Source organism: Rutidosis leptorrhynchoides, chromosome 1 (assembly GCF_046630445.1).
Source record: "Rutidosis leptorrhynchoides isolate AG116_Rl617_1_P2 chromosome 1, CSIRO_AGI_Rlap_v1, whole genome shotgun sequence".
Taxonomy (NCBI): Eukaryota; Viridiplantae; Streptophyta; class Magnoliopsida; order Asterales; family Asteraceae; genus Rutidosis; species Rutidosis leptorrhynchoides.
Window position 1 is genome coordinate 552237384 of NC_092333.1, and position 24560 is coordinate 552261943.

At 37.2% G+C, this 24560-nt stretch overlaps 3 protein-coding genes across 3 annotated transcripts; all 3 read right to left on the bottom strand.

Moving 5' to 3' along the window:
- Positions 1 to 1532: 1532 nt before the first annotated feature.
- Positions 1533 to 2228, bottom strand: LOC139843636 (uncharacterized). Its single transcript, XM_071833749.1, has one exon. The coding sequence runs from the start codon at positions 2226 to 2228 to the stop codon at positions 1533 to 1535; it is 696 nt and encodes a 231-aa protein (XP_071689850.1).
- A 2482-nt stretch (positions 2229 to 4710) lies between these two features.
- On the bottom strand, positions 4711 to 5567 carry LOC139843647 (large ribosomal subunit protein uL13z-like). The gene is made up of 4 exons (XM_071833761.1): positions 5485 to 5567; positions 5050 to 5137; positions 4901 to 4999; positions 4711 to 4854 (listed from the first exon to the last, which is right to left on the bottom strand). Exons 1-4 carry the CDS (start codon positions 5565 to 5567, stop codon positions 4711 to 4713), a joined length of 414 nt encoding a protein of 137 aa, XP_071689862.1.
- Positions 5568 to 14359: 8792 nt separating this feature from the next.
- On the bottom strand, positions 14360 to 16809 carry LOC139879849 (large ribosomal subunit protein uL13w-like). Its single transcript, XM_071865451.1, has 4 exons — positions 16492 to 16809; positions 15938 to 16054; positions 15281 to 15368; positions 14360 to 14680 (listed from the first exon to the last, which is right to left on the bottom strand). Exons 1-4 carry the CDS (start codon positions 16761 to 16763, stop codon positions 14537 to 14539), a joined length of 621 nt encoding a protein of 206 aa, XP_071721552.1. The 5' UTR covers positions 16764 to 16809; the 3' UTR covers positions 14360 to 14536.
- Positions 16810 to 24560: the final 7751 nt, after the last annotated feature.

The window sequence follows — 24560 nt, forward strand, 5'->3', positions numbered from 1 at the left end:
CAACATAATTATTGTATTATTTTAAAAATTATGTGCAAATTTTGTAGTGAACATTAAAGTTGGACAAAAGAATGCAAGTATATAGATTCATGTCGTTTATTAGTTGTCATGAATCGTTAAACTCTTAAGGTCGAAATAGTTTGGTTTACCCAGATTGTATTATAAAAATCTATAAGAAGAAGAGTAAAATGAAGGGACACGTGACTCGACCCATTAGGATCATGAAGAAAACTTTAGATCAATTAATCTGTAATAAGACATAATTTAATGCAGCGTAATCGGGCTTTTTTTGATGGCATCACGCCCCCATAGCGCCACTATGGGGCGCGATCGGAGAAAAAATGGGGGTGGCGCGATGGGTTCATCACTTGCAGGTGATGGTTGAGCTTGCGAATCACATGTTGCCAAGTGGTGGGGGTGTTGCAAGTTTACGTTTGAGGAGCCGTTGGGTTTTTATTTTATTTTATTTATTATTTACATTTCTATATAAATACATTACACTTTTCTCATTCCTATATGGGTGGTGATATGTACACAACCAATTTTCACACACACAATCAAACATGCTTTACAGTGCATATATACTCTCATTTAATCCCAATTCTCTCATTTACAAATATAACATTTCTCAAAATCACAAAAAATGTCTCAAAATCAAGATTCAAACGAGGCCGGTTCCGGTAATCTCTACAATTTCGGCTCGTCGAATTTGCCCGGTTCAAGCTCAAATTCCCCGCAAAATGTTTGGGGTACTCGACCAATTGGCAATATGCCACAACAAAATCTTCTTAACAATTTCAATAATTCAAGCTTATTTTCACAATTTCTAAATCAACAGCAAATGCATCACAATTTTCAACAACAATACCACCAACCATTTAACCAACCATTTCAACAACAATATCCATCACAATTTTCTCATTTCTCACAACCTAGTATGACGCCAATCCAACTACCAAATACGCAACCATGGACACAAACACAACAAACCTTTACACCTCTAAATAACGAAGAAGTGGAAGAAATTCGTGGTGGGGAGCAACAACCAAAAGTACGGGTCCGACCAAGTCATAAACGAAAAGGAAAAGAACAAGCAAAAGAACCACAAATCAAAAAATTGTGGACTCCGCCCGAAGAAATTTGGTTGGCTTCGTGTTGGATCGATTGCTCGGAAGATGGGGTTCACGGTAACTCGCAAAGGTACGAGGCATTTTGGACTAGAGTACGAAATAAGTTTAATAATAATGATTATAGGTATTTAAGAAATGAAGACCAATTAAGTGAGAAATGGCGACATATGGATAAGGCGTGCAAAGATTTCACGGCCTTATATAATTTTTTTTTCGAAAAGCATGAATTATATTAAAAAGAAGACAAGGTACAGAGGAGGGTAGGTCTAAGAAAAGACCACCCCAAGAGAAACAAAACCACCCGAAGAAAACTACATGAACTAAAAAATAAAACGAAAAACAAGGCTTAAGTAAACACGAAAAGGAGGGATGCCGAGAATGCATCACCCCACAAAAACACGATTACGCTAAATATATACTCGGATTCGATATCCAATCGTTCCAATCGATGTTGACCCCTTTAGCTCTCCCAGATATCCAATCGAAAGAGAGAACTTGGATTTCGTTGAGAGCAACCGGAGCGTTCCACCTTTTGCCACGAAAGACCATATTGTTCCTATTCTTCCAAATCAAATAAGCGCTAACCCAAACTACCGCTTGCCAAATTCTAGAACCCGTGGCCGAACCGACTTGTGAGGGAAAATCACGAAGCATTTCATTGATACTATAAGGGGCATAGTTTCCGAGATTCCACCAACGATACACCCGATTCCAAACCTCTTGCGCATGACTACAAAAAACGAAAGAATGTTCCATTGTTTCAATGTCGTCTTCACAGAGGGGGCATCTAACACTATCTAAATCGATTCCTTTTTTATCTAACTCGGTTCTTACAGGAAGCCTTTTCTTTAAAGTCCGCCAAACGAAAATTTCAACCTTATTTGGGACCAAAGCGTTACGAATTGTGACCTCTCCATGATTATAAGCTTCAGCATATACTTGTTCTTCAATGATAGTTGATAATTTTTTGACCGTGAAGATCCCGTTTGAAGATGAATTCCATCTCCACGAATCCTCTTTTTTGGATCTGGCCTTATATAATGAAGAAGAACGTAACCCAAGGCGTAGCGGTCGCGTCGAGCAAGACGTATATAACATTGCGGTGGAAAGATATCAAAGTCGGGCAGCGAAGCCGTGCAGTTACAAGGAGGTTTGGGAGTTTTTAAAAACGAGGCCGAAGTGGTGTACACCACATACAATTGGTGGTAGTGGCGTGCGAATGAAAAAGGGACAACTTGTATTAGAAGATGATTACGAAGATAAGGTTGGCGAAAACCAAACAGTTAATCTCAGGGAACATCGTTTAAACAACCTCCATGAGCTTTTTTGGAGACTATGCGATTCAACGTCCTATGGGAAGAGAGCGATCGAAGAAGGCTGCGAGAAAATCGGTTTCGTCTGATGCGGGTACATCATCACGGGGTACGAACTCTTCACGTGGTACGAATTCTTCAAGATTTGACGAATTGTCTTCTAGGTGGGAAGAGAAAAAGGATAAAGAATTGGAGAAACGAAGCAAGGGTATTGATCATATAGTTGAGGAAGAACGAATGAGGTCGGCACTCGAGTGTGTCACAAAATTATTTAAACTTGACGTTAATGAAATCCCCGACCCGAAAGAAAGGAAAAAAAACTTTGAAGTTCAAGAAAAAGATGGTCGAGCGTTACAAAGAATTCATTTCAAGGGACGAGGACGACGCCGAGTAGTTTTAATTTCTAGTAATTTAATAAAGTAATGGTATTTTAGGATTTCTTAAGTATTGTTTTTTATTTTTAGAACTTTAATAAATTGTAATCGTTTAATTTTATTAATTTAAGTGTGTTTTTATTAATATAACTATTTTATATGTTTTATTTTTATAAAAAAATGATTTATGTAAATAAAATTATTCAAACAAAAAGAAAAACTAAATAAAAATGTGGGACCAATTTAACTCATCACACAACCATCTCGCCCACCACTACAAACTCCATCACGCCCTCACCCCCATCACATTTGCCAACTCAGCACTATACCCCACAAAACCTCTAAAAAAAAAAAAAAAAAAACCCATCACCCCCATCACCCCATCACCACTAAATATGGTCTAAGCAAATAACAAATGCTCGTCTTTCATTAAACTGTAATAAGCCTTCTAACTTTAGGTCAATTAAATCCTTAAATCATGCCAGATTTGTTTAGTACTGAATAGAACTTTTTGCATCATCATTGGTGAACCAGACCACCTTTCGTTCTGTTGGCATGGTCTACCCCTATCGAGTTAATCCTTCAACGGGATCAAGTTTAAGGGTAGACATATTAGTAAAAACCTTATATATTCTTAATGTTACATGTGACAGATAATAGATTTAACAATCTAAATCTGGAATTCCACTCATCAGACCACTACCAATGATTGTCTTTGATCATGCTGGCAACTTTCAACTCTTTATTTGATTTTAGTCTAACATCATATAATACTTGATTGGGATATGCAGTTAGACCACAAATAAACCCGACTGTGATGTTGATTCAGTTGGTGCATTTTGGTGAAAAAGTGGATTTTTGACTCTGATATGACAATGTCATGAAGTGAAGTTAAATAATTGTGAGTGTTACATTTGAGTGAGTGAAAAGGCTTTGGGTGATGTAGTAGAATATGACTAAAAATACAGTATAAAAGAAATAAGTTAATAATATATACACGCGTGTTAAATTCTGATGGGTCTAAAACTATCTAACGCCTAAAACTTTTTCTGTCAATCCCTGACTAACACCCCGTAGGAGTTAGATCTGACCCCGCATTAGGGGTGCGGGCATCAAAAATGCCAAATCAGCGTTAAATTCCCCTTGTGACGCCGCCTTATTCTGGTCTTAGAGGGCCAATTTTATCTCACTTGTCATACCACATAGATGAAGTCAAACCATTATCAAGAATATGAATTTACAAAATACATAGAAGTGTAAAAAAGACGCACAATTTTGTTTTAACAATTTGCTCATATGACCTAGAAACGTTAGTGGCATTTCAACATATAGTAACCCATGTGGCCATGTATTGTGTTTTATTACAATGCATAATTGCACATCGTCTTTATCATAAGATAACACAGCTTCATGTTAAAACTGACTACTTTAATCTTTCAAAGTTTGTCGTACCAATTTCTTTGCCAAGTTAGATGAATAGGACTGTCAAGTAATGGATCGAGTTTCGTTCAAGCTAGGCTTCATACGCTTGGTAATCGAGTTTTAATTCAAGCTAGGCTTTACACGGTTGGACGCTTGGTGATGAGTATAGTATACAAGCTTTGGTAAGTGCATGCATTTGAAGAATAGTATAAGCCTACAAGGTTTAGATAGATCAAAATGTATTGTTGATCTCGTTATGTGATCATATTAAGATATTGGAATAAACAAAGTCATTTGCATTTTTTTGTTGATTCGCACAGTTCACACAATAAATTATCAAAGATTTGAAGAAAAATGTTTGATTGCACCAAACAAAACTCAAGACAACGAATCCTCATATCAAAGATACAAATGTGAAGAGTCATCAACATCCGACACAAAATTCCTAACAGAAAACTATGTTTAAAACCTTTAGTAGGTAACCGGAGCAAGGATCTCCAATTGTGGGCCAAGTTTCTCTTCAGCTGCCTTCTCTGCTTTAGCACGCAATTTGTTGAGCTGCTGCTTCTTCTCGTACACAGCTTGAGCCTTCTCTTTCCTCTTCTTCTCAAGATCCTGTGATTAATAGAAGATGAAGACAAATTATTTCATACGATTATACCATATAGTTAAACGACAATAAAACCAAGAAATAACTGTAATAAGCATTAAGCGTTCTCCTATCAACTAATAGATAATACTTGAAAAATGTATTAAATTGCTAACAGCAACATAAAATAACTGGTAACAAAAAGAAAAGCAGATGTTTACCTTAATAGTCTCATAGTGATTCCAACCAACTTCAGATGATAACTGTCCCAACAAGCAGAACTTGTGCCCAGCAGTAAGTCTCAGAACCCTGCATTTTAACCGAAGTAACAAATGAAATCACAAATCACACTCGGCAAGTAAATACTGAACACTACTTTATACTCCGTATATTTGTTAGAAACTAGGGTTGATCTTCTTAATCATGGATTGATTCTTGAATCGTGTAAACACTTCCTCAATAAAGTATTTCGACCCTACTTGCCTCGGGTTCACGAAATCCTTATTGGGATAAGACAAGAACAATAATTTTGATTCAAATCCGGACATTAGAGAGTTTGTATATTTCTATATGTTATAATGAAAGCAAATTGACATGTATATAAGACGCAGAAGGGTGCGATGAAAAAACGCAACCCTTCAATGAAAAGTTAAAACCTTTCAACGAAAAGATGCATCTTTTTGTTCACGCCTTTTGGAAACTGGCTGTAATTTAACCAGTTAAGTGCCGCAATTTCCATAGCATTATCGAGTTATCTCGAACAAGCGTGCACTCCGCACTCTCCAAACTTGCCATTGAGTATAACTCGATAACCATTTGCTTTCCATTAAATCCCGAATAACCAAAATGATTGTTGATAACACTAAAATTACCAACAATGTTAATGTATTTTTTTTAAAAAATCCGACTAATATAACACCTAAAAAGTGTTGGAGGTTTTATTAAAATTCTTTCGTGTAGGGTAAAATAATCGATAGCCGGATAAATCACTGAATCGTGGTATCACTTTCCGAAAGTAATTATTCGACCCTTATAGCCTGGGTTACACGAATATCACTTTGGGATAAGACAGAGATTAAATTCTTGTTTTGGCAGAAACAAGAATTCCTTTTTCAGAAGAATATTTTGGTGTTCGTAACTTGTGTGTATTTCTCATGCATATTGGTTAATATATTTATATACACCCTTAATCATGAAAGAGTCTTTTATTAAAATCAATTGGCCGATTGATTAATAAAAGTATCTTCTATAATATTCAAAAGTGGCTACAGGAAGAATATTTCTTCCATCATTAAAGTAAAAGTTATTACTTTTACAATAAACAAATATTATCATTTCTATCATTAAAGTAAAAGTTGTGACTTTTACAATAAACAAATATTATATTTTACAACTATCAAAGCATGAGTGATCACTTTATAATAAACAAGTATTATTCCTTCAACCACTAAAGTAAAAGTGGGTGCAAGAATAATTCTTCCGTAATCACTCAAATTGTGTTAAGTGTTTTCTTACTGCTGTCTCTTAAGAACCAGCACTGCAAAAGGACCAGCAGCGCAAAAATCAGCAAACAGGACCAGCAGCGCAAAAGTCAGCATACAGGACCAGCAGCGCAAAAGTCAGCATACAGGACCAGCAGCGCAGAGGAACCAGCAAACAGGACCAGCTGCGCAGAACAACCAGCACAGGGACCAGCTGCGCAGAACAACCAGCACAGGGACCAGCTGCGCAGAACAACCAGCACAGGGACCAGCTGCGCAAAACAACCAGCACAGGGACCAGCTGCGCAGAACAACCAGCACAGGGACCAGCAATGCAGAACAACCAGTACAAGGACCAGCAATGCAGAACAACCAGCACAAAACACTTAGCCAAATTTCAGCTTACTAAGAAAACTTAGTACTGAAAACACTTAGTCAAATTTTAGGTAGACCAAGTCATGATAGTAAATAATGGAAAACCACTTTTGGGTTCGGGTAATCTATCACTTAATGGGTGTACACTCCGTACCTCCAAACCCATTTACAAGTGTAGATTAAAACCCAAAATTACACTAAATTTACAACAATCCTCCCCAATTTAGTGCAATTCGTTTCATGAGAATTAAACAAATTAAAACAAAACTCATGCATAAATGAAAATATCTTGAAGATTGAATTTTCACCTTAGTACATTACACATTTCAAATATTCGAGAATCGGGGTGTTCTAAGAATTGAACCCTTCAACCCATTTGAATAACTGAAAATAACATACACATAAGTTTTCAAATACTCTAAAGCTATCCTGACACTTTACAAGCCATGTGTCCATATCCATTCATGAATGTATCTAAAGCAAAAGTCCAAGCTTTGTTGAAGCGGCAAAACTTCACATTCACATAGGTAGTTCATTTCAGTCATGCACCTGCTATTGCACTTTTTCAAATAAACCATTAAGAAGCTAAACTTCATCCTCACCTTCAACAGGTCCGAGTACATACCTTACCTTGGGATGATACAAAATTTTGTACTCCAAATTTCTAAGTATAAGCCTTCCACATTGAATTCAACTTCTAATTTTCATCAGAAGGGAATTGGGTATCTTATAATTAGAAATTTATGTGGACTTTAAACCCATCCCCACAGCAGACTTGTTCACCAAGTCTCTTGCCAATCCCTTCGTCAAGTGATCAGCTAAATTCTGTTGTGACCTCACGAACACTATAGAAATCACCCCATTCATGATGAGTTCACGAATCATGCTATGTCTGACACCTAAGTGTCTAGACTTTCCATTGTACATCTGGCTATAAGCCTTTGCCAATGTCGCAGCACTATCACAATGGATAGACATGGGTGCTATAGGTTTAGGCCATAATGGTATCTCATGGATCAAGTTTCTAAGCCATTCTGCTTCTTTACCAGCAGCAGCTAAAGCAACAAACTCAGATTCCATCGTTGAGTTGGTAATACATGTCTGCTTCTTAGAAGCCCATGAAATAGCACCTCCCCCAAGCAAGAACACCCAACCACTCGTTGAAGAATGATCTTCAATATTGGTTATCCAACTCGCATCAGAATATCCTTCTATTACCGAAGGAAACCCATTATAAGATAAACTATAGTCCATAGTTTTCTTCAAGTACTTCAGTACCCGCCTAATTGCTTGCCAGTGATGAGTACTAGGATTACTAGTATATCTACTCAGTTTTCCCACAGCAAAAGCAATATCCGGCCTTGTACAAGTCATGGCGTACATCAAACAGCCAATCACCTGAGAATACTCAAGTTGTGATACAGCTTCACCTTGATTAGGCATAAGCTTCTCACTTGGATCAACAGGGGTACTCACAGGATTACATTCAAAGCAATTGAACTTTTTCAACACCTTCTCAATATAATGAGATTGACAAATCGAAATTCCTTTGCTTTCACGTTTGATCCTAATGCCAAGGATAACGTCAGCCTCCCCCATATCTTTCATGGAGAATTTTGATGACAAAAATTCTTTTGTTAAATCAACCTGACTTTGGTCAGTCCCAAAGATTAACATGTCATCAACATATAGACAAATTATAACTCCTTTACCAGAATCATCAAATTTACTATATACACATTTATCTGCTTGGTTTAATTTAAAACCACTAGATAAAATCACTTCATCAAACTTTTGATGCCATTGCTTAGGTGCTTGTTTCAAACCATATAAGGATTTCACAAGTTTGCACACCTTGCCTTCATTTCCTGGCATGACAAAGCCCTGAGGTTGGTTCATATAAACCTCCTCATCCAATTCACCATTCAAGAATGCTGTCTTCACATCCATCTGGTGAATAACTAGATTGTGAATCGTAGCCAAAGCAATCAGCAGCCTAATGGTAGTGATACGTGCCACGGGAGCATAAGTATCAAAATAGTCAATTCCAGACTTTTGTCTAAAGCCTTGAATGACTAACCTTGCCTTGAACTTTTCAATAGTTCCATCCACCTTCATCTTCTTTTTGAAAATCCATTTGCAACCCAAAGGTTTGCAACCAGGAGGTAGATCAGCTAACACCCAAGTGTTATTGCCCATGATAGAATCTATCTCATCATTAATTGCCTCTTTCCAGAATGCAACATCCTGAGACCTCATTGCTTCATCATATGTTTTAGGATCATCATCAACATTGAAACAATACGAATATTGGGTAGAAACATCATCCCTAGAACCTTCAACTAAGTATAGTTGAAAATCTGGTCCAAATGATTTAGGTTTCCTTTTTCTTTTGCTTTTTCGAAGCTCAAGTGACTGATCAACAGCCTTTTCAGAGACTTCATCATTACAATCCTTATTGATTCCATTGATACTTGGAATCATATCCTTTGGTCTAGGTATAGATGAAAATCGATTTTCATCAAAGATTGCATCCCTTGAATCAATCACAGAATTGATTGAGACAAACTCATTAGGCTCTATTACATAGAACCTATATGCCTTGGAATGTTCAACATATCCAACAAATATGCAATCTATACCTCTTTCACCTAAACTTTTCTTCTTGGGATCAGGTAGTCTTACAACCGCCCTACAGCCCCATACCCGAAGATAATTCAAGTTAGGTTTCCTTTTATTCCAAAGTTCATAAGGTGTAATCTTGTTTCTTTTGTTAGGAACTCTATTAAGCAAATAACAAGCTGTTAACATAGCTTCCCCCCAAAATCCTTCACTTAAACCCGAATAGGATAACATGGAATTAACCATTTCCTTAAGGACCCTATTCTTCCTTTCAGATATACCATTTTGTTGTGGAGTATAAGGAGCTGTGGTCTCATGGATAATACCAACGGATTGAAAATACGATTGGTCAATGTATTCACCTCCCCTATCTGTTCTAAGTCTTTTAATCAAAGCCTTTTGTTGTAATTCTACTTCAGTTTTAAATATTTTAAATTTATCTAATGCTTCATCCTTAGTATGTAACAAATAAACATAGCAAAATCTAGAAGCATCATCAATAAAAGTCACAAAATATTTCTTGTTCCCTAAAGTAGGAGTAGCATGCAAATCACATAAATCACTATGTATTAATTCCAAAATTTCAGTATCACGATGTACATTTTGAAATGGTTTCTTAGTGATCTTTGTTAACATACACGTTTTACACTTTTCATTGTTCATGTCAAAAGCCGGTATTAATCCATCTTTAGACATATCTTGCATTCTTTTAAAGTGTATATGTCCTAGTCTAGCATGCCAAAGTGTAGAATTATTTATGCTAGAAGTAGATATAAAAGCAAAATTAACATTCAAGTGATTAATGTTAAGTCTAAACATTCTATTGCATAAATAACCAAAACCAACAAACATACCATGTTTTGACAAAACAAACTTATCAGATTCAATCACTTGTTTATAACCACAACAATTTAACACACTACCGGAAACCAAATTTTTTCTTATTTGTGGTACATGCAAAACATCAAACAAACAAATAGTTTTTCCAGAACTAAAACACAAATCCACACTTCCACGTCCATGAACAGAGGCTGTTGACTCATTTCCCATATGAAGAATTGATCCATCAGTCACGGACTCGTAAGTCTTGAACCAAAATCTATCCTTGCATACATGGGTGGTGGCTCCCGAGTCAACCCACCACGCGACATCATCATCCTGCACAAAATAAGCCTCAGATATATATGAAACATAATAATTCTCATTTGAATTATTAAATATATTCTGACCTTTCGAGTTGTGGTTGTTTAAACCATTTCCCGAACCGCTTGTGCTAGATCCTTTGGCATTATTATTACCAAAAATAACCTTGCAATCCTTTTTCATGTGTCCAGTTTTACCACACTTCCAACAAGTCAATTTAGACTTCTTGTTCGGATTAGCCTTGTTATAACCTTGATGTTTACGTTTGCCCTTTTTGTCATTATTACTAGTGAACTTTTTATGTTCCACCATATTGACAACAGACGTACCAGCAACTTCGTTGCTCTTTGGCTTGTCATTATCCTGCAACCTGAGGGATTCCTCAATACGCAGATGACTACCCAACTCAACAAGAGTTAACTCCTCCTTCTTATGTTTCAAAGAATGTTTAAATTCTTTCCAAGATGGAGGTAGTTTATCAATTATGCTTGAGACTTGAATAGACTCATCCATGTTCATCTTATGTTGTGTGAATTGACCAAGTATACGAATGAGCTCATTGTATTGTTCCAAGACCGGTCTAGAATCGACCATCTTGTAATTATTAAAATTACTCACAAGGAACTTTTTACTAGAAGCATCCTCAGACATATACTTGGTTTCTAAACAGTCCCATAGTTCTTTAGAAGATTCAACATTTAGGTAAATATCAAAAAGGGAATCAGCCATACCATTGAGGATTAAACCTCTAGCGATGTAGTCATCGTTCTCCCACTTGCACCTTTTCCGAATTTGTTCAATAGTGGCATCATCACCATGATCTTCGGGAATTGGTGTGCTGAGTACGTACACCACACTCATGCTGCTCAGAAAGAAGTGCATCTTCTTTTGCCATCTCCTAAAATCAATTCCCTCAAACTTATCAAGTTTGGAGAAATTCGTCGTCATGTGTTTCATCGTAGCCGCCATCGATTATAACAAATAATTACTTTCGATTGTTGGAGGTTTTATTAAAATTCTTTCGTGTAGGGTAAAATAATCGATAGCCGGATAAATCACTGAATCGTGGTATCACTTTCCGAAAGTAATTATTCGACCCTTATAGCCTGGGTTACACGAATATCACTTTGGGATAAGACAGAGATTAAATTCTTGTTTTGGCAGAAACAAGAATTCCTTTTTCAGAAGAATATTTTGGTGTTCGTAACTTGTGTGTATTTCTCATGCATATTGGTTAATATATTTATATACACCCTTAATCATGAAAGAGTCTTTTATTAAAATCAATTGGCCGATTGATTAATAAAAGTATCTTCTATAATATTCAAAAGTGGCTACAGGAAGAATATTTCTTCCATCATTAAAGTAAAAGTTATTACTTTTACAATAAACAAATATTATCATTTCTATCATTAAAGTAAAAGTTGTTACTTTTACAATAAACAAATATTATATTTTACAACTATCAAAGCATGAGTGATCACTTTATAATAAACAAGTATTATTCCTTCAACCACTAAAGTAAAAGTGGGTGCAAGAATAATTCTTCCGTAATCACTCAAATTGTGTTAAGTGTTTTCTTACTGCTGTCTCTTAAGAACCAGCACTGCAAAAGGACCAGCAGCGCAAAAATCAGCAAACAGGACCAGCAGCGCAAAAGTCAGCATACAGGACCAGCAGCGCAAAAGTCAGCATACAGGACCAGCAGCGCAGAGGAACCAGCAAACAGGACCAGCTGCGCAGAACAACCAGCACAGGGACCAGCTGCGCAGAACAACCAGCACAGGGACCAGCTGCGCAGAACAACCAGCACAGGGACCAGCTGCGCAAAACAACCAGCACAGGGACCAGCTGCGCAGAACAACCAGCACAGGGACCAGCAATGCAGAACAACCAGTACAAGGACCAGCAATGCAGAACAACCAGCACAAAACACTTAGCCAAATTTCAGCTTACTAAGAAAACTTAGTACTGAAAACACTTAGTCAAATTTTAGGTAGACCAAGTCATGATAGTAAATAATGGAAAACCACTTTTGGGTTCGGGTAATCTATCACTTAATGGGTGTACACTCCGTACCTCCAAACCCATTTACAAGTGTAGATTAAAACCCAAAATTACACTAAATTTACAACAATAAGTGCTTACTTAAGAGCATCAGGGATAACCATCCTCTTCTTCCTATTGTATGGACGTGTGCATACTTCATTTGAAGAAATCGCAACCTTAAAGTTTTCTCAAACAAATCATGGAACGGGACTACGGCACTAATGGAGATTCAACTTAAATCGTTCGAATGAATTTCGGCTCATGTAATGGATGTTAAGATTGATTGGCTTCAATGGATCTCAAACCCGAGTACCTACGTGATCTAGTTGTTTTAAAGCTCATTACTTGTGTTTCGATTGTATTTATAGTTCGTGGTCTAATTTCTCTTGTATAAGTCGTGTCTAGTTGCTTCCTCCGCAACTCTATGTAGTTTGTATGTAGCTTCTGTGCTAGGCTTCGAGCCTTATGTCGTGTTGTACCTCTCGAGTTCTTAATAAAATCTTGTTTTTCAAAAAAAAAAAAAATCTATAAGAAGAAAAGTAAAATGAAGGGACACTTGACTCGAGCCATTATCAATTACCGAAGGGATTAAGTGTTCTGATATTACTAGAAGCTTCAAGGATCATGAAGAAAACTTTAGGTCAATTAATCTGTAATAACCAAATAACATGATGCCTTTCAACTTTAGGTCAATTAATCCTTAAATCATGCCAGACTTGTTTAGTACTGATAAGAACTTTTGCATCATCATTGGTGAACCAGACCAACTTTTGTTTTGTTGATATGGCCTAGCGGTATCGAGTTAATAAATTTAACAATCTAAATCTTGAGTTCCACTCATCAGACCACTACCAATGATTGTCTTTGATCATGCTGGCAACTTTCAACTCTTTATTTGATTTTAGTCTAACATCGTATAATGCATGATTGGGATATGATCAGTTAGACCACAAATAAACCTGGCTGTGATGTGGAGTCAGTTGATGCATTTTTCGGTGAAAAAGTAGGTTTTTGATTGTGATGTGAAAATGTTATGGAGTGAAGTTAAATAATGGTGAGTGTTAAATTTGAGTGAGTGAAAAGATTTTGGGTGAGTAGTAAAATATGATTGATATTATAATATAAAAAAACAAATTAATAATATATATACACACATGTTAAAATCTGATTGGTCTAAAAATATGTAACGCCTAAAACTGTTTCTGTCAATCCCTGACCAACACCTCGCAGGCGTTAGATCCGACATTGTGTTAGGGGTGTCAGTGGGCATCAAAAATGCAAAATCTGCGTTAAATATCCCTGGTGACGCCGCGTTATTTGCTAATTTTATCCCACTTGTGTCATACCACATAGATGAAGTCAAACCATTATCAAGAATATGAATTTACAAAATACATAAAAGTGTAAAAAGATGCACAAATTTGTTTTAACAGTTTGCTCATATGACCTAGAAACGGTACTGGCATTTCAGCATGTAATAACCCTTGTGGCCATGTATTTTGTTTTATTACAATGCATAATTGCACATCATCATAATCATAAGATAACACGGCTTCATGTTAAAACTGACTACTTTATGTTTCAAAGTTTGTCGTACCAATTTCTTGCCAAGTTAGATGAATCAGACTGATTAAGTAATGGATCGAGTTTCGATCAAGCCAGGCTTCATTCGCTTGTGATCGAGTTTCAATTCAAGCTAGGCTTTTTACGCTTGGACTCTTAGTGATACACTGATACGTATAGCATACAAACTTTGGTAAGTGCATGCATTTGAAGAATAGTACAAGGTTTAGGTAGACAAAAATGTATTGCTGATCTCATTAAGTGATCATATTAAGATATTAGAATAAACAGAGTCATTTGCATTTTTTCTTTCTTGATTCGCAGTTCACAAGATAAATTATCAAAGATTTGAAGAAAAATGTTTGATAGCACAGAACAAAACTCAAGACAAGGAATCTTCATATTAAAGATACAAATGTGAAGAGTCATCGACATCTGACACAAAATTCCTAACAGAAAACTATGTTTAAAACCTTTAGTAGGTAACCGGAGCAAGGATCATCAATTGTGGGCCAAGTTTCTCTTCCGCTGTCTTCTCTGCCTTTGCTCGCAATTTGTTGAGCTGCTTCTTCTTCTCGTACACAGCTTGAGCCTTCTCCTTCCTCTTCTTCTCAAGATCCTGTAATTAATTTGATGGTAACAGATATATTTCATATGATATACATATTTGTGGCAAAACGTTAATAACCGTGATATTTTAGATTATGATAAACAAACTAGCGAATGCAAGAATTACTTAAAATAAAACATCATATATAGTTTCATTTTAATATGTCATATTACTTCCACTATATTTTAAGATGTATGAAGAACCTTAGCGACAGCCCTTTAAAGATAATAGAGTGAACTTGATCTTGTTTTGATACGCTATTATCTTATTCTCACAATCTAAAAATACCAAAAATAAATAAACACTCAACATTATAATTATAATTATAATTATAATTATAATTATAATTATAATTATAATTATAATTATAATTATAATTATAATTATAATTATAACTAAATATCATTACATTATGATCACATGAATAGAAGATGACAACTTATTTCATACGATTATACCATACAGCTAAACAACGACAGTAAAACCAAAAGATAACTGTAATAGTACTCTCGTTTTAACTAATAGATAACAGATAGTACTTGGAAAATGTATTACAGTAAATCACTAGCAGCAAGATAAAATAAAACAAAAAGAAAAGCAGATGTTTACCTTAATAGTCTCATAGTGATTCCAACCAACTTCAGACGATAATTGTCCCAACAAGCAGAACTTGTGCCCAGCGGTAAGTCTCAAAACCCTGCATTTTTATCAAAGTAACAAATCAAATCATAATTTACACTCAAGAAGTAAATAGTAAACTCTACTTTATAAACCGTATGTTTGTTAGAAACTAGGGTTGACCCTACTCTTGCCACGGGTTCACGAAAATGCTTATTGGAATAAGACAAGAACAATGATTTGATTCCAAGAATTCAAATCCGGATATTAGAGATTTTGTATATTTCTATAGGTTCTAATGAAAACAAATTGACAGATATATGAGGTGAAAAATTGTGACGAAAGAACGCAACCCTTCAGTAAAAAGTTGCAACCTTTCAACGAAAAGATGCAACTTTTCGTTCACAGCTTTTGGAAACTGACTGTAATTTATTTTAATGCCACAATTTCCATAGCATTATCGAGTTATCCCAAATGAGCGTGCACTCCGCACCCTCCAAACTCGCCATTGAGTATAATTTGATAACCATTTTCTTTCCATTAAATCCCGATTAACCAAAATGATTGTTAATAACACTAAAAGTATCAACAATGTTAATGTATTTTTAAAAAAGATCCCGACCAAAATAACACCTAAAAAGTGCTTACTTAAGAGCATCAGGGATAACCATCCTCTTCTTCCTGTTGTAAGGAGTAGGAACCCCTTCATAAACCTTCAACTTTGCAAGAGCGGCAGCCCCACGCTTCGTCTTGTGTGGAATCATCCTACATATCAGAAATTATAAATTAATTAAAAAAAAAAAAACTCCCGTATAAAGTATATAAAGAATCCATTGGCAGTTAAATTAAAAACATGAAATAGCATTTACTGAAATACTAATTCAACAACTAGCAAGTAAAGCTACTGATAACAACAGCCCCAAATAATAAAAAAAGGATAAACAATCAATGTTACCACTAACACATTACAACATTAAAAACACAATTACTTAAATTTCAAATTAGCGGAACAAATTAACACTTCCAGCTTATAATTTAACTTCATAAATATTTTTTTAATTAAATCAAAATAAGTGCAAATGTGAACGCAAAACAAAAGTTAAATGCAATTTACAGATTCAATACAATTACAAACAAAACCCTAAGTAAACACATATATAAAAATCAAAATAGTATATGAAAATATGATGGTAATGATTTACCCTCTGATTGTGCGCCAAAGGATCTTAGATGGAGCACGGAAATGAATTGGACCATGCGAGGGTTTTGTGTTCATACGTAAACGAAGGAAACGATGATACTTCATTTTCTGACGAACAAGACCACCGGAAAGACAAATTTCCTCGCATCGGACGACCGTAACTCTCTGACCGTTAAGTAATTCTTTTGCGATAATCGACGACAATCGGCCGAGCATGTGGTGGCGAGCATCAACCACCACTTCTTTGGCGCAAATACCCGATCCAGATACCATGATTTCACTCTCTCTCCCTCTCTACAATTGCTGCTTGATGTATTAATCGTAGGTGTGTATACAGAATTAGGGTTTCAGTGGTGTTGAATTTAGGGTTTCGTATTTAGGCGTTTTGGGTTATTGGGCTGGTTGAAAGCCCAATTATAAAGTGGTAATGACTAAGTGAATACTGGACTTTTAATGATCTACATGGCCCATTGGCATAACCGGCTTGAGCATACACCATTAACGATACACGGAGAATCGGGATTATCACCCAAATGCCCTTTTTTTAAGCATGTTGACTGACAGCCCTTAAAAAAAAAGTTGACAATTTGCCCTCGCAAGGCGCAAGACTCCTTGCGACCTTGCGTCTTTGCGACCTTGCGACATTGCGACCTTGCGTGTTTCCTTAAAAGAACTAGTTAAATGAAACTTTTGCGTTCACTGTTCCCTTACAACCACAATCATACGCAAACTGCTCTCTGGTGCCCTTTCGCTCGTCACTCGCAAGATCGTCATCAAGCTTGCTTACGTTCTCCCAAACACTCGGAAATCACTCGCAAAATCATCATCATCATCATCCTCACGTCATCCTCCTCACATCTTCATCCTTACTAGTTCATCTTCATCCTTCCATCTTCGATCTTCCCGAGTACAAGCGAGCTTCTACTCCACCAACATCATCGAATCACCATCATCGCTCACTATGTCTCAAGAACAGGTTAGATTTCTTAGATCTTTGTTATATTATTCATCGATCTACTTTCGAGTTCTTATATTTATGTGCTAAAACAAAGTTTTAGCACGCCAACTGTTCGATAAAATGTGTCAACGAAATGTGTTTGTATTTTGTGTTTTTGTTTGTATATTATTGATATCGCTTACGATACCCAGGTATTTTTGCTAGATTTAAGTTGTGTAACTCTGTTGATATATAGACGCAAGACAATCCTTGCGTCTTTGCGTATGCCTCACATTGTACGCAAGGTGATATTTGCGTCTTTGCGTATGGTATAAGTTTAACTTTGCATATGCACGCAAGGTAGACCTTGCGTCCTTGCTGCTCGTGTATAGGTTGCGCAAGGTTCACCTTGCATCCTTGCGTCTCAAAAACCCATACGCAAGTTATTTCTTGAGTCCTTGCGCCTGTGTGATTTTCTTCTGATGTTCTTCTGACTTTTATAGGGCTATGTGGAAGGTAAATTGACCATGAAGAATATGTTGACCGTGATTCCTCAGGTCAAGAAAATGTTGACTATACAACAAGAAAAACTATTTAGAAGTACATGCTTTGGTCCCTGGTTAGATCTTTCATGCACGGGTAATGATCCTGGACTAGTACATGCCATGCTCCAACGGAAATGTGAGCGTTCATCAAAATTGGATGCTAGTAAGTACCCGGAAGAGCAACAAGATATATGGTTTCATTTTTCTCCTAATTTTATGATTAGATTTGGTCGGAGTGAATTTTGTTTAGTCACTGGATTTTTGTTTGGTAGCCGGACGGACATGGCACATTACATCCCTCGAAATTATGAATCTAAGACCGCACCCATTAGACAGCGTTGTTTTCCAGAGCGTGCCGATGCCAGCAACATTTTGGTTAGTGATATACAAAACATCCTTATCAAAAAACAAGGTGATGTAAAGGTTCCCAAGGTTAGTGACGATGATATCGTTCGACTAGCTATAATTTTGATCGTAGAGAGAGCGTTTATGGGGAAGCAGGGGCAACATGTTGTTAGTAAACAGTTTCTATGGTTGGTTGAAGATTTCAATAAGGTGAACGCGTACCCATGGGGGTCTCGTATTTGGGATGCTACTTGCTCAGCGGTTAGCGAAGGTTTTGAGGTTCGAGAAAGCCAATTAGAGAGTGGGGTGGAAAGGCGTACACTTTGGCTAGTTTTATGTGGGCATTTAAGATTTGGATCCTCGAGGCATACCGTCGTACCATTAAGAGTTTGCAACCAAAACTGACAAGGATGGAGTACCAAGAGCTTTATTTTGGAAGCGTTCATCTGCTGAAACCTTTACAGTGTCTGACTACCTAAAGCTTTTACATATAATGGTTAGTTAATGAATGCAATTGCTTTTTATATAGTGTATATACAGCAGTTTATGTTTGATCTGATCAGCTTTGTGTATCGCAAGAGGACGCAAGATACACCTTGCGTCCTTGCGTCGGACGCAAGAATGTGCTTGCGTCCTTGCGTGTGGTCCATAGGTTTAACTTGTTTCAGGCGCAAGAATCATTCTTGCGTCCTTGCGTGTGTCGCAAGTTTACACTTGCGTTCTTGCGTCCGGACGCAAAATAAACTTTGCGTGCTTGCGTGTAGACGCAAAATTAATTTTGCGTGCTTGCGTCCTTTTATATTAACTAATATAAGTTCATTTCAGGATGATTGTCCGAAGAAAAAAAGACCTTTTCGTTCTCTGCAGCCATCTGAGATAGAGAGAGCTTATCAATGGTGGATCCAGAGTTCCTCTTACTTTCAAGGAGAGGTTGTTGAAGACGAGGAAAATACGCAAGATGATAATCTAGTTGATGAGGAGTTAGGTGGATGTTTGAAGGAATTATTGCAGGAGGAGTCAGAGCAGACCTCGACCCCTCATCCAACACAAAAAGCCAACAATTTGCAGGAATTATTGCGTATGGTTAATGTGTTGACTAAGCGGGTGGATGATCAAGAAAAGGAGTTGGCTGATTGTAAAAAGAAGCTTGATGATCATGAAAAACGTTTAATGGAACAGGAACACAAGGAACACCATCAGGTAAATAGGCGCAAGGTTGTTTGCGTCCTTGCGTCTTACTTGTAATATAGGCGCAAGGTTTTCCATGCGTCCTTGCGCCTAACGCTATCGCAGACGCAAGGATCTGTTTGCGACCTTGCGTCTTGCGTTTTGTTAATTATCTCTACTTATTTTTTTGCGTTTTGTTAATTATAGTATGTTGATAACCAGGATGCATGTGTGGATCCTCGATCTTTCTCTGACAATGATACATCTCCGACGGTTGTTAGACGTGGGAAAAGAGAAAGAAGACCCACTCATGTTTTAAACTCCCCTTTCACAACACCGGGCTACAGAAAACTATTGGAGAAGGTATGTCTTTAACATTCACCAGGCGCAAGGTTTTATTTGCGTCCTTGCGCATCATGTTTAAGTGACCTTGCGTTTTGCGTTTTGTGTTACGCAGGATATATCTTGAGTGTTTGCGTCTGCATTACACAGACGCAAGACTATCCTTGCGTCCTTGCGTATGTTTGCTGACTTATAGATATTATACAGTTGTCTGACGAAGTAGCATCGAGAGTAAAAAGGCTGAAAGTTTCTCATCAAGTGACTAAAGAAGTTGAGAATGCGTTGCCAATGGATACTGAAAAGCCTACAGAAAAAGCTGTTGATAAACAAGATGAGAATGTGGCTCTGGTGTCACAAGATGGTGATTTGTCACTTGATAAACAAGCTATTGATACTGAAAAGCCTACAGAAGAGCCTAAAGAAACTGGTGATTTGCCATTGGTTAGTGAAGCAGAAAAATAACCAGACCAGATTGAGGTGAGTGTATGACGCAAGGATCTCCTTGCGTCTTTACGTATACTTCAATGTTGGACGCAAGGCCTACCTTGCGTATTTGCGTCTGCATTACACAGTTTCCTTGCGTGGTTGCGTATACTTCACTGATGGACGCAAGACCTACCTTGCGTATTTGCGTCTGCATTACACGGACGCAAGACAATTCTTGCGTCTTTGCGTCTTTATTACTAATATTTTTTACTTTACATAGAAAAAGGAAAGGACGAGAAAAAGGAAGGAAAAGGATTGAGTTGGTGAGGAGGAAATTTGGTCCATGGTTGATAAATTTGTAAACGATCAAGGAACTTTGCAACCACCACCACCAAATGCATGGAGAGATCAAAGGAAGCATGTGGGGCCAGCAAAAGATTTGAAATCACTGATCCTCAATAAGCAAGATACGCGTTGCATGTTCATTTTTCAAAATGAAACTTTCCTCTTCCTTGATGCTGAGTTTTGGAAACGTTTACTGGGAATTAAATTTTCTGGTTATTTGGAAAACATAGTAAGTTTGTTAATAATTATAAACTTATGGCATGTTTTGTTTTTGCTTTATAACATTCATAATCAACTTGATCTGATTATAGCATATTGATGGATGGGCTACCTTCCTGTTGAGATTTCGGCAGAGGTTTTTGCCCCGAGCTAGCCAGATGTCCTCGAGTCCTCAGTTTCCGATTCCAGATTATACATGTAGTTCTCGATGGACGATTATGCCATTGGGTTTCCTCAATCAACTAGAGAAATTCAAGTCCTTTTATGATGATGACACTCAGGAGGAGGAGAAGGGGGATACATCTAATCCTGAAGCAGAGGGGATCATTAAATCCAATCCCCCAGATTATATGTATTTGATTGGTCTTGGGGATGGTAGTGATGACCTTTATCCATCCTGGGCTGAATGTGATAAGGTTAGTGCTTTTTTTTATATCAACTATCAATTTTGAGTAAACTGTAATAGGCGCAAGACATTTCTTGCGCCCTTGCGTCCGTTCGCAAACACTGTCTTACGTCCTTGCGCCCAGAACAAGATTAACCTTGCGTCTTCACAATGGACGCAAAGTCAAACTTGCGTCCATTCGTCCACACGCAAGGTATGCCTTGCATCCTTGCGCCCGTCGCAAGGTCAACCTTGCGTCCTTGCGTGACTCGCAAGGTCAACCTTGCGTCCTTGCTTATTTATCTTTTATGTTTCTTTGGTTGCAGATTTTGATTCCAGTACATTTTTCAGATCCTGAACATTTTATACTAGTCACTTTGAACTTAGATGAACAGAGAGTATTTGTCTATGATAGTTTAAAGGGTTGTTTGAAAAAAGGTCAACTCGAGGCTGTCTTCAAAAACTTGTCAGACAACTTGCCGATATAATTGAAGGCTATTGATTACTTTAACAAGAAGCAGGACTCACAAATTGTTGACTATTATGAGAACAGAGAAGTTGTAGAGTTGATGATCGAGGATGCACCGTATGTGCCAATGCAGAGTGGTGGCCATGGTGATTGTGGTGTTTGGGTCTGCCTTCATATGGAGAGGATAGTTTTTGGTTGGGATCAGATTGACAACATTGGAGACCCTAAAAAGGCTGCAAAGGACTATAGAATTCGAATGGCAAGAACATTTTTCCGTGCACGCTTTGATACACAGGAACCACCACCACCAGAGGACCCAAAGGACCCAAAGGTTGTTAAGTAGTTAACTGGTAGATGTAATTATTATACAGTTTTTAGTTAAAACATGTAATTTTTGAATGTAAATAATCTGGGTCAGACGCAAGGCTTTTTTTGCGTCCTTGCTTCTGGTTATGTGTCAGACGCAAGGTGTTGTTTGCGTGCTTGCGTATGTTTGATGGTATACGCAAGGTCTTGTTTGCGTCTTTGCGTCTCCTTAAATGACATACGCAAGATATTGTTTGTGTGCTTGCGTATGTTTGATGACATACGCAAGGTTTTTCTTGCGTCCTTGCGTCTGTATATAGGTCATCCTTTGCGTCTTGCGTTTGGTTAAGTTGTCCGACGCAAGAGGTGGATTTGCGTCCTTGCGCCTTATGTTGAACAAAAACCATCCATAACACAAATTTAAACAACAAACTGAGACTGATAAACATAAACAACAAACTGAGACTGATAAACAACAAACTAAAACATGAACTAACTAATTCTGGTCTAAATCGTACGTTTGAAAAAATTGAGACTGATAAGCTTGCGAAGGTTCGACTTTGACTTTGATTTTGAGGCTGTTTTTTTAACCCTCTGAGAAGTAGATTCACCAGTTAGGTCATAAGAAGCGCTACATGTTGTTCGGTTATGACCTGCTTGCTTGCAACGAGTACATGTTCTTACTCTCTTTTCAGTTTCTTCACCTTGAGATGGAATCCGATCGGTACTTTTTGGGCGTCCAGGTGCTCTTTTCTTTTGAATTGGGGGGTTTACGATTTTCAAGATCTTGGGCCCTGGATCGGACCATTCGGATCGATGGGGCAAAGGAAGGATGTGTTCGGAATATGTATTTATATAAGTTTGAGACAAGAACCAATGTGATACATAACATGTAACATCTTCCACTCCGTAGAGTCGTGCTGCTGCCAATACATGTCCGCAAGGTATGCCTGATAATTGCCATTGCCCACATGTACATGTTCTATCTTCTAGATTAACGAGGCCGTTTTTCCTTCCATCACGCACCTCTATTAGATTGTTTGTCGATGGAAATGCTTGCCATCTTCTTGATTTGCTCGTCCTCTTACCTAATTTACGTTCAACATATGGAGTAACCGTTAAAGTAAGACTAACTGCTTTGTTGTGATGTTTGAAAAACCAATCCTGTATAGAAGCGCGAAAAAATTCCAATAACATGCAAACTGGTAGTTTGCGAGCATGTTTGGATAGAGCGTTAATAGACTCTACACTGTTGCTAGTAAGGTATGCATACCTAACATGATCAGCATGACTTCTATACCATTTGTTTAAACCAACGTCATTTAGATACTTGTGAGACGCTTTTAATCTTCGTTGAAATACAATAACATGATCTTGAAAATCTGACAAACGATAAGCCTTAACCATTTTCCAATAGTGCCATTCAAAATATTTGAATTTGTTGGACATCATTTTTATGTTCATGAATAGATGACGTGCGCAAAAAGAGTGAAAGGCTTCAGGAAACACATTTGAAATACCATGTGCTATTGAAGGAGCACGATCAGAAATAAAGGTAATCTCTGACATACGATTACTCATACCACAACTTTCTAAATGATCTCTTAGATTGCCAAAAAACCATGACCAAACTTCGTTTGTCTCGCCTTCACCAATTCCATAAGCCAATGGCAAAATTCCGTTATTGGCATCCATTGCAACAGCGACTAAATTTGTACCCAAGTATCCAGCTTTCAAATGTGCACCATCAACGATGATAATAGGGCGAACATTTTGGACAAATGATCGAATCTGCACGCAAACAAATCAAATGAGATTGCTATTAGTTTAAGATAAAACAATTTTAGGATGAGTGATACTTACAACTGCACCAAAAGACATGTAACACATCACGAATCTATTTTCATTATCAGTCACCACATTTGTCATGCTTCCTGGGTTATGAATCTTAATGTTATGAAGATAAATGGGAAGCATTCGGAATGAGTCATCCATACTGCCACGGAGCATCTCTATTGCATGACACTTGGCTCTCCATGCTTGATTGTAAGAAATGCTCACCCAAAAACAGTTGCCAACATCATCACGTATATCTTTTGGGTTATAGTCTCGATTTGCGGCTTTAAACGATTCCATCAGAATACTTCCTAGCACCTTTTTGGTTGCATGTTTATTATTTCCCATAATTTGGGTACGTGAGCATGTGTGTACTGAAATGTCCCGTTCTTATTGATTAAAAACGTTCCATATTAATTGATTTCGTTGCGAGGTTTTGACCTCTATATGAGACGTTTTTCAAAGACTGCATTCATTTTAAAACAAACCATAACCTTTATTTCATCAATAAAGGTTTAAAAAGCTTTACGTAGATTATCAAATAATGATAATCTAAAATATCCTATTTACACACGACCATTACATAATGGTTTACAATACAAATATGTTACAACAAAATAAGTTTCTTGAATGCAGTTTTTACACAATATCATACAAACATGGACTCCAAATCTTATCCTTATTTAAGTATGCGACAGCAGAAGCTCTTAATAATCACCTGAGAATAAACATGCTTAAAACGTCAACA

Bases quoted from the DNA above. Each gene is read 5' to 3' on its own strand.
- LOC139843636 (XM_071833749.1), bottom strand. From the start codon at position 2,228: ATGTTATATACGTCTTGCTCGACGCGACCGCTACGCCTTGGGTTACGT.
- LOC139843647 (XM_071833761.1), bottom strand. From the start codon at position 5,567: ATGGAAATTGCGGCACTTAACTGGTTAAATTACAGCCAGTTTCCAAAA. The intron at 5,000-5,049 runs GTAAACATCTGC...TGTTGCTGTTAG, and splicing joins ATCACTATGAGACTATTAAG to CAATTTAATACATTTTTCAA. The intron at 4,855-4,900 runs GTATAATCGTAT...TATTAATCACAG, and splicing joins TATTGTCGTTTAACTATATG to GATCTTGAGAAGAAGAGGAA.
- LOC139879849 (XM_071865451.1), bottom strand. From the start codon at position 16,763: ATGGTATCTGGATCGGGTATTTGCGCCAAAGAAGTGGTGGTTGATGCT. The intron at 16,055-16,491 runs GTAAATCATTAC...TCTGATATGTAG, and splicing joins CTTTGGCGCACAATCAGAGG to GATGATTCCACACAAGACGA. The intron at 15,369-15,937 runs GTAAGCACTTTT...ATAAAAATGCAG, and splicing joins GTTATCCCTGATGCTCTTAA to GGTTTTGAGACTTACCGCTG.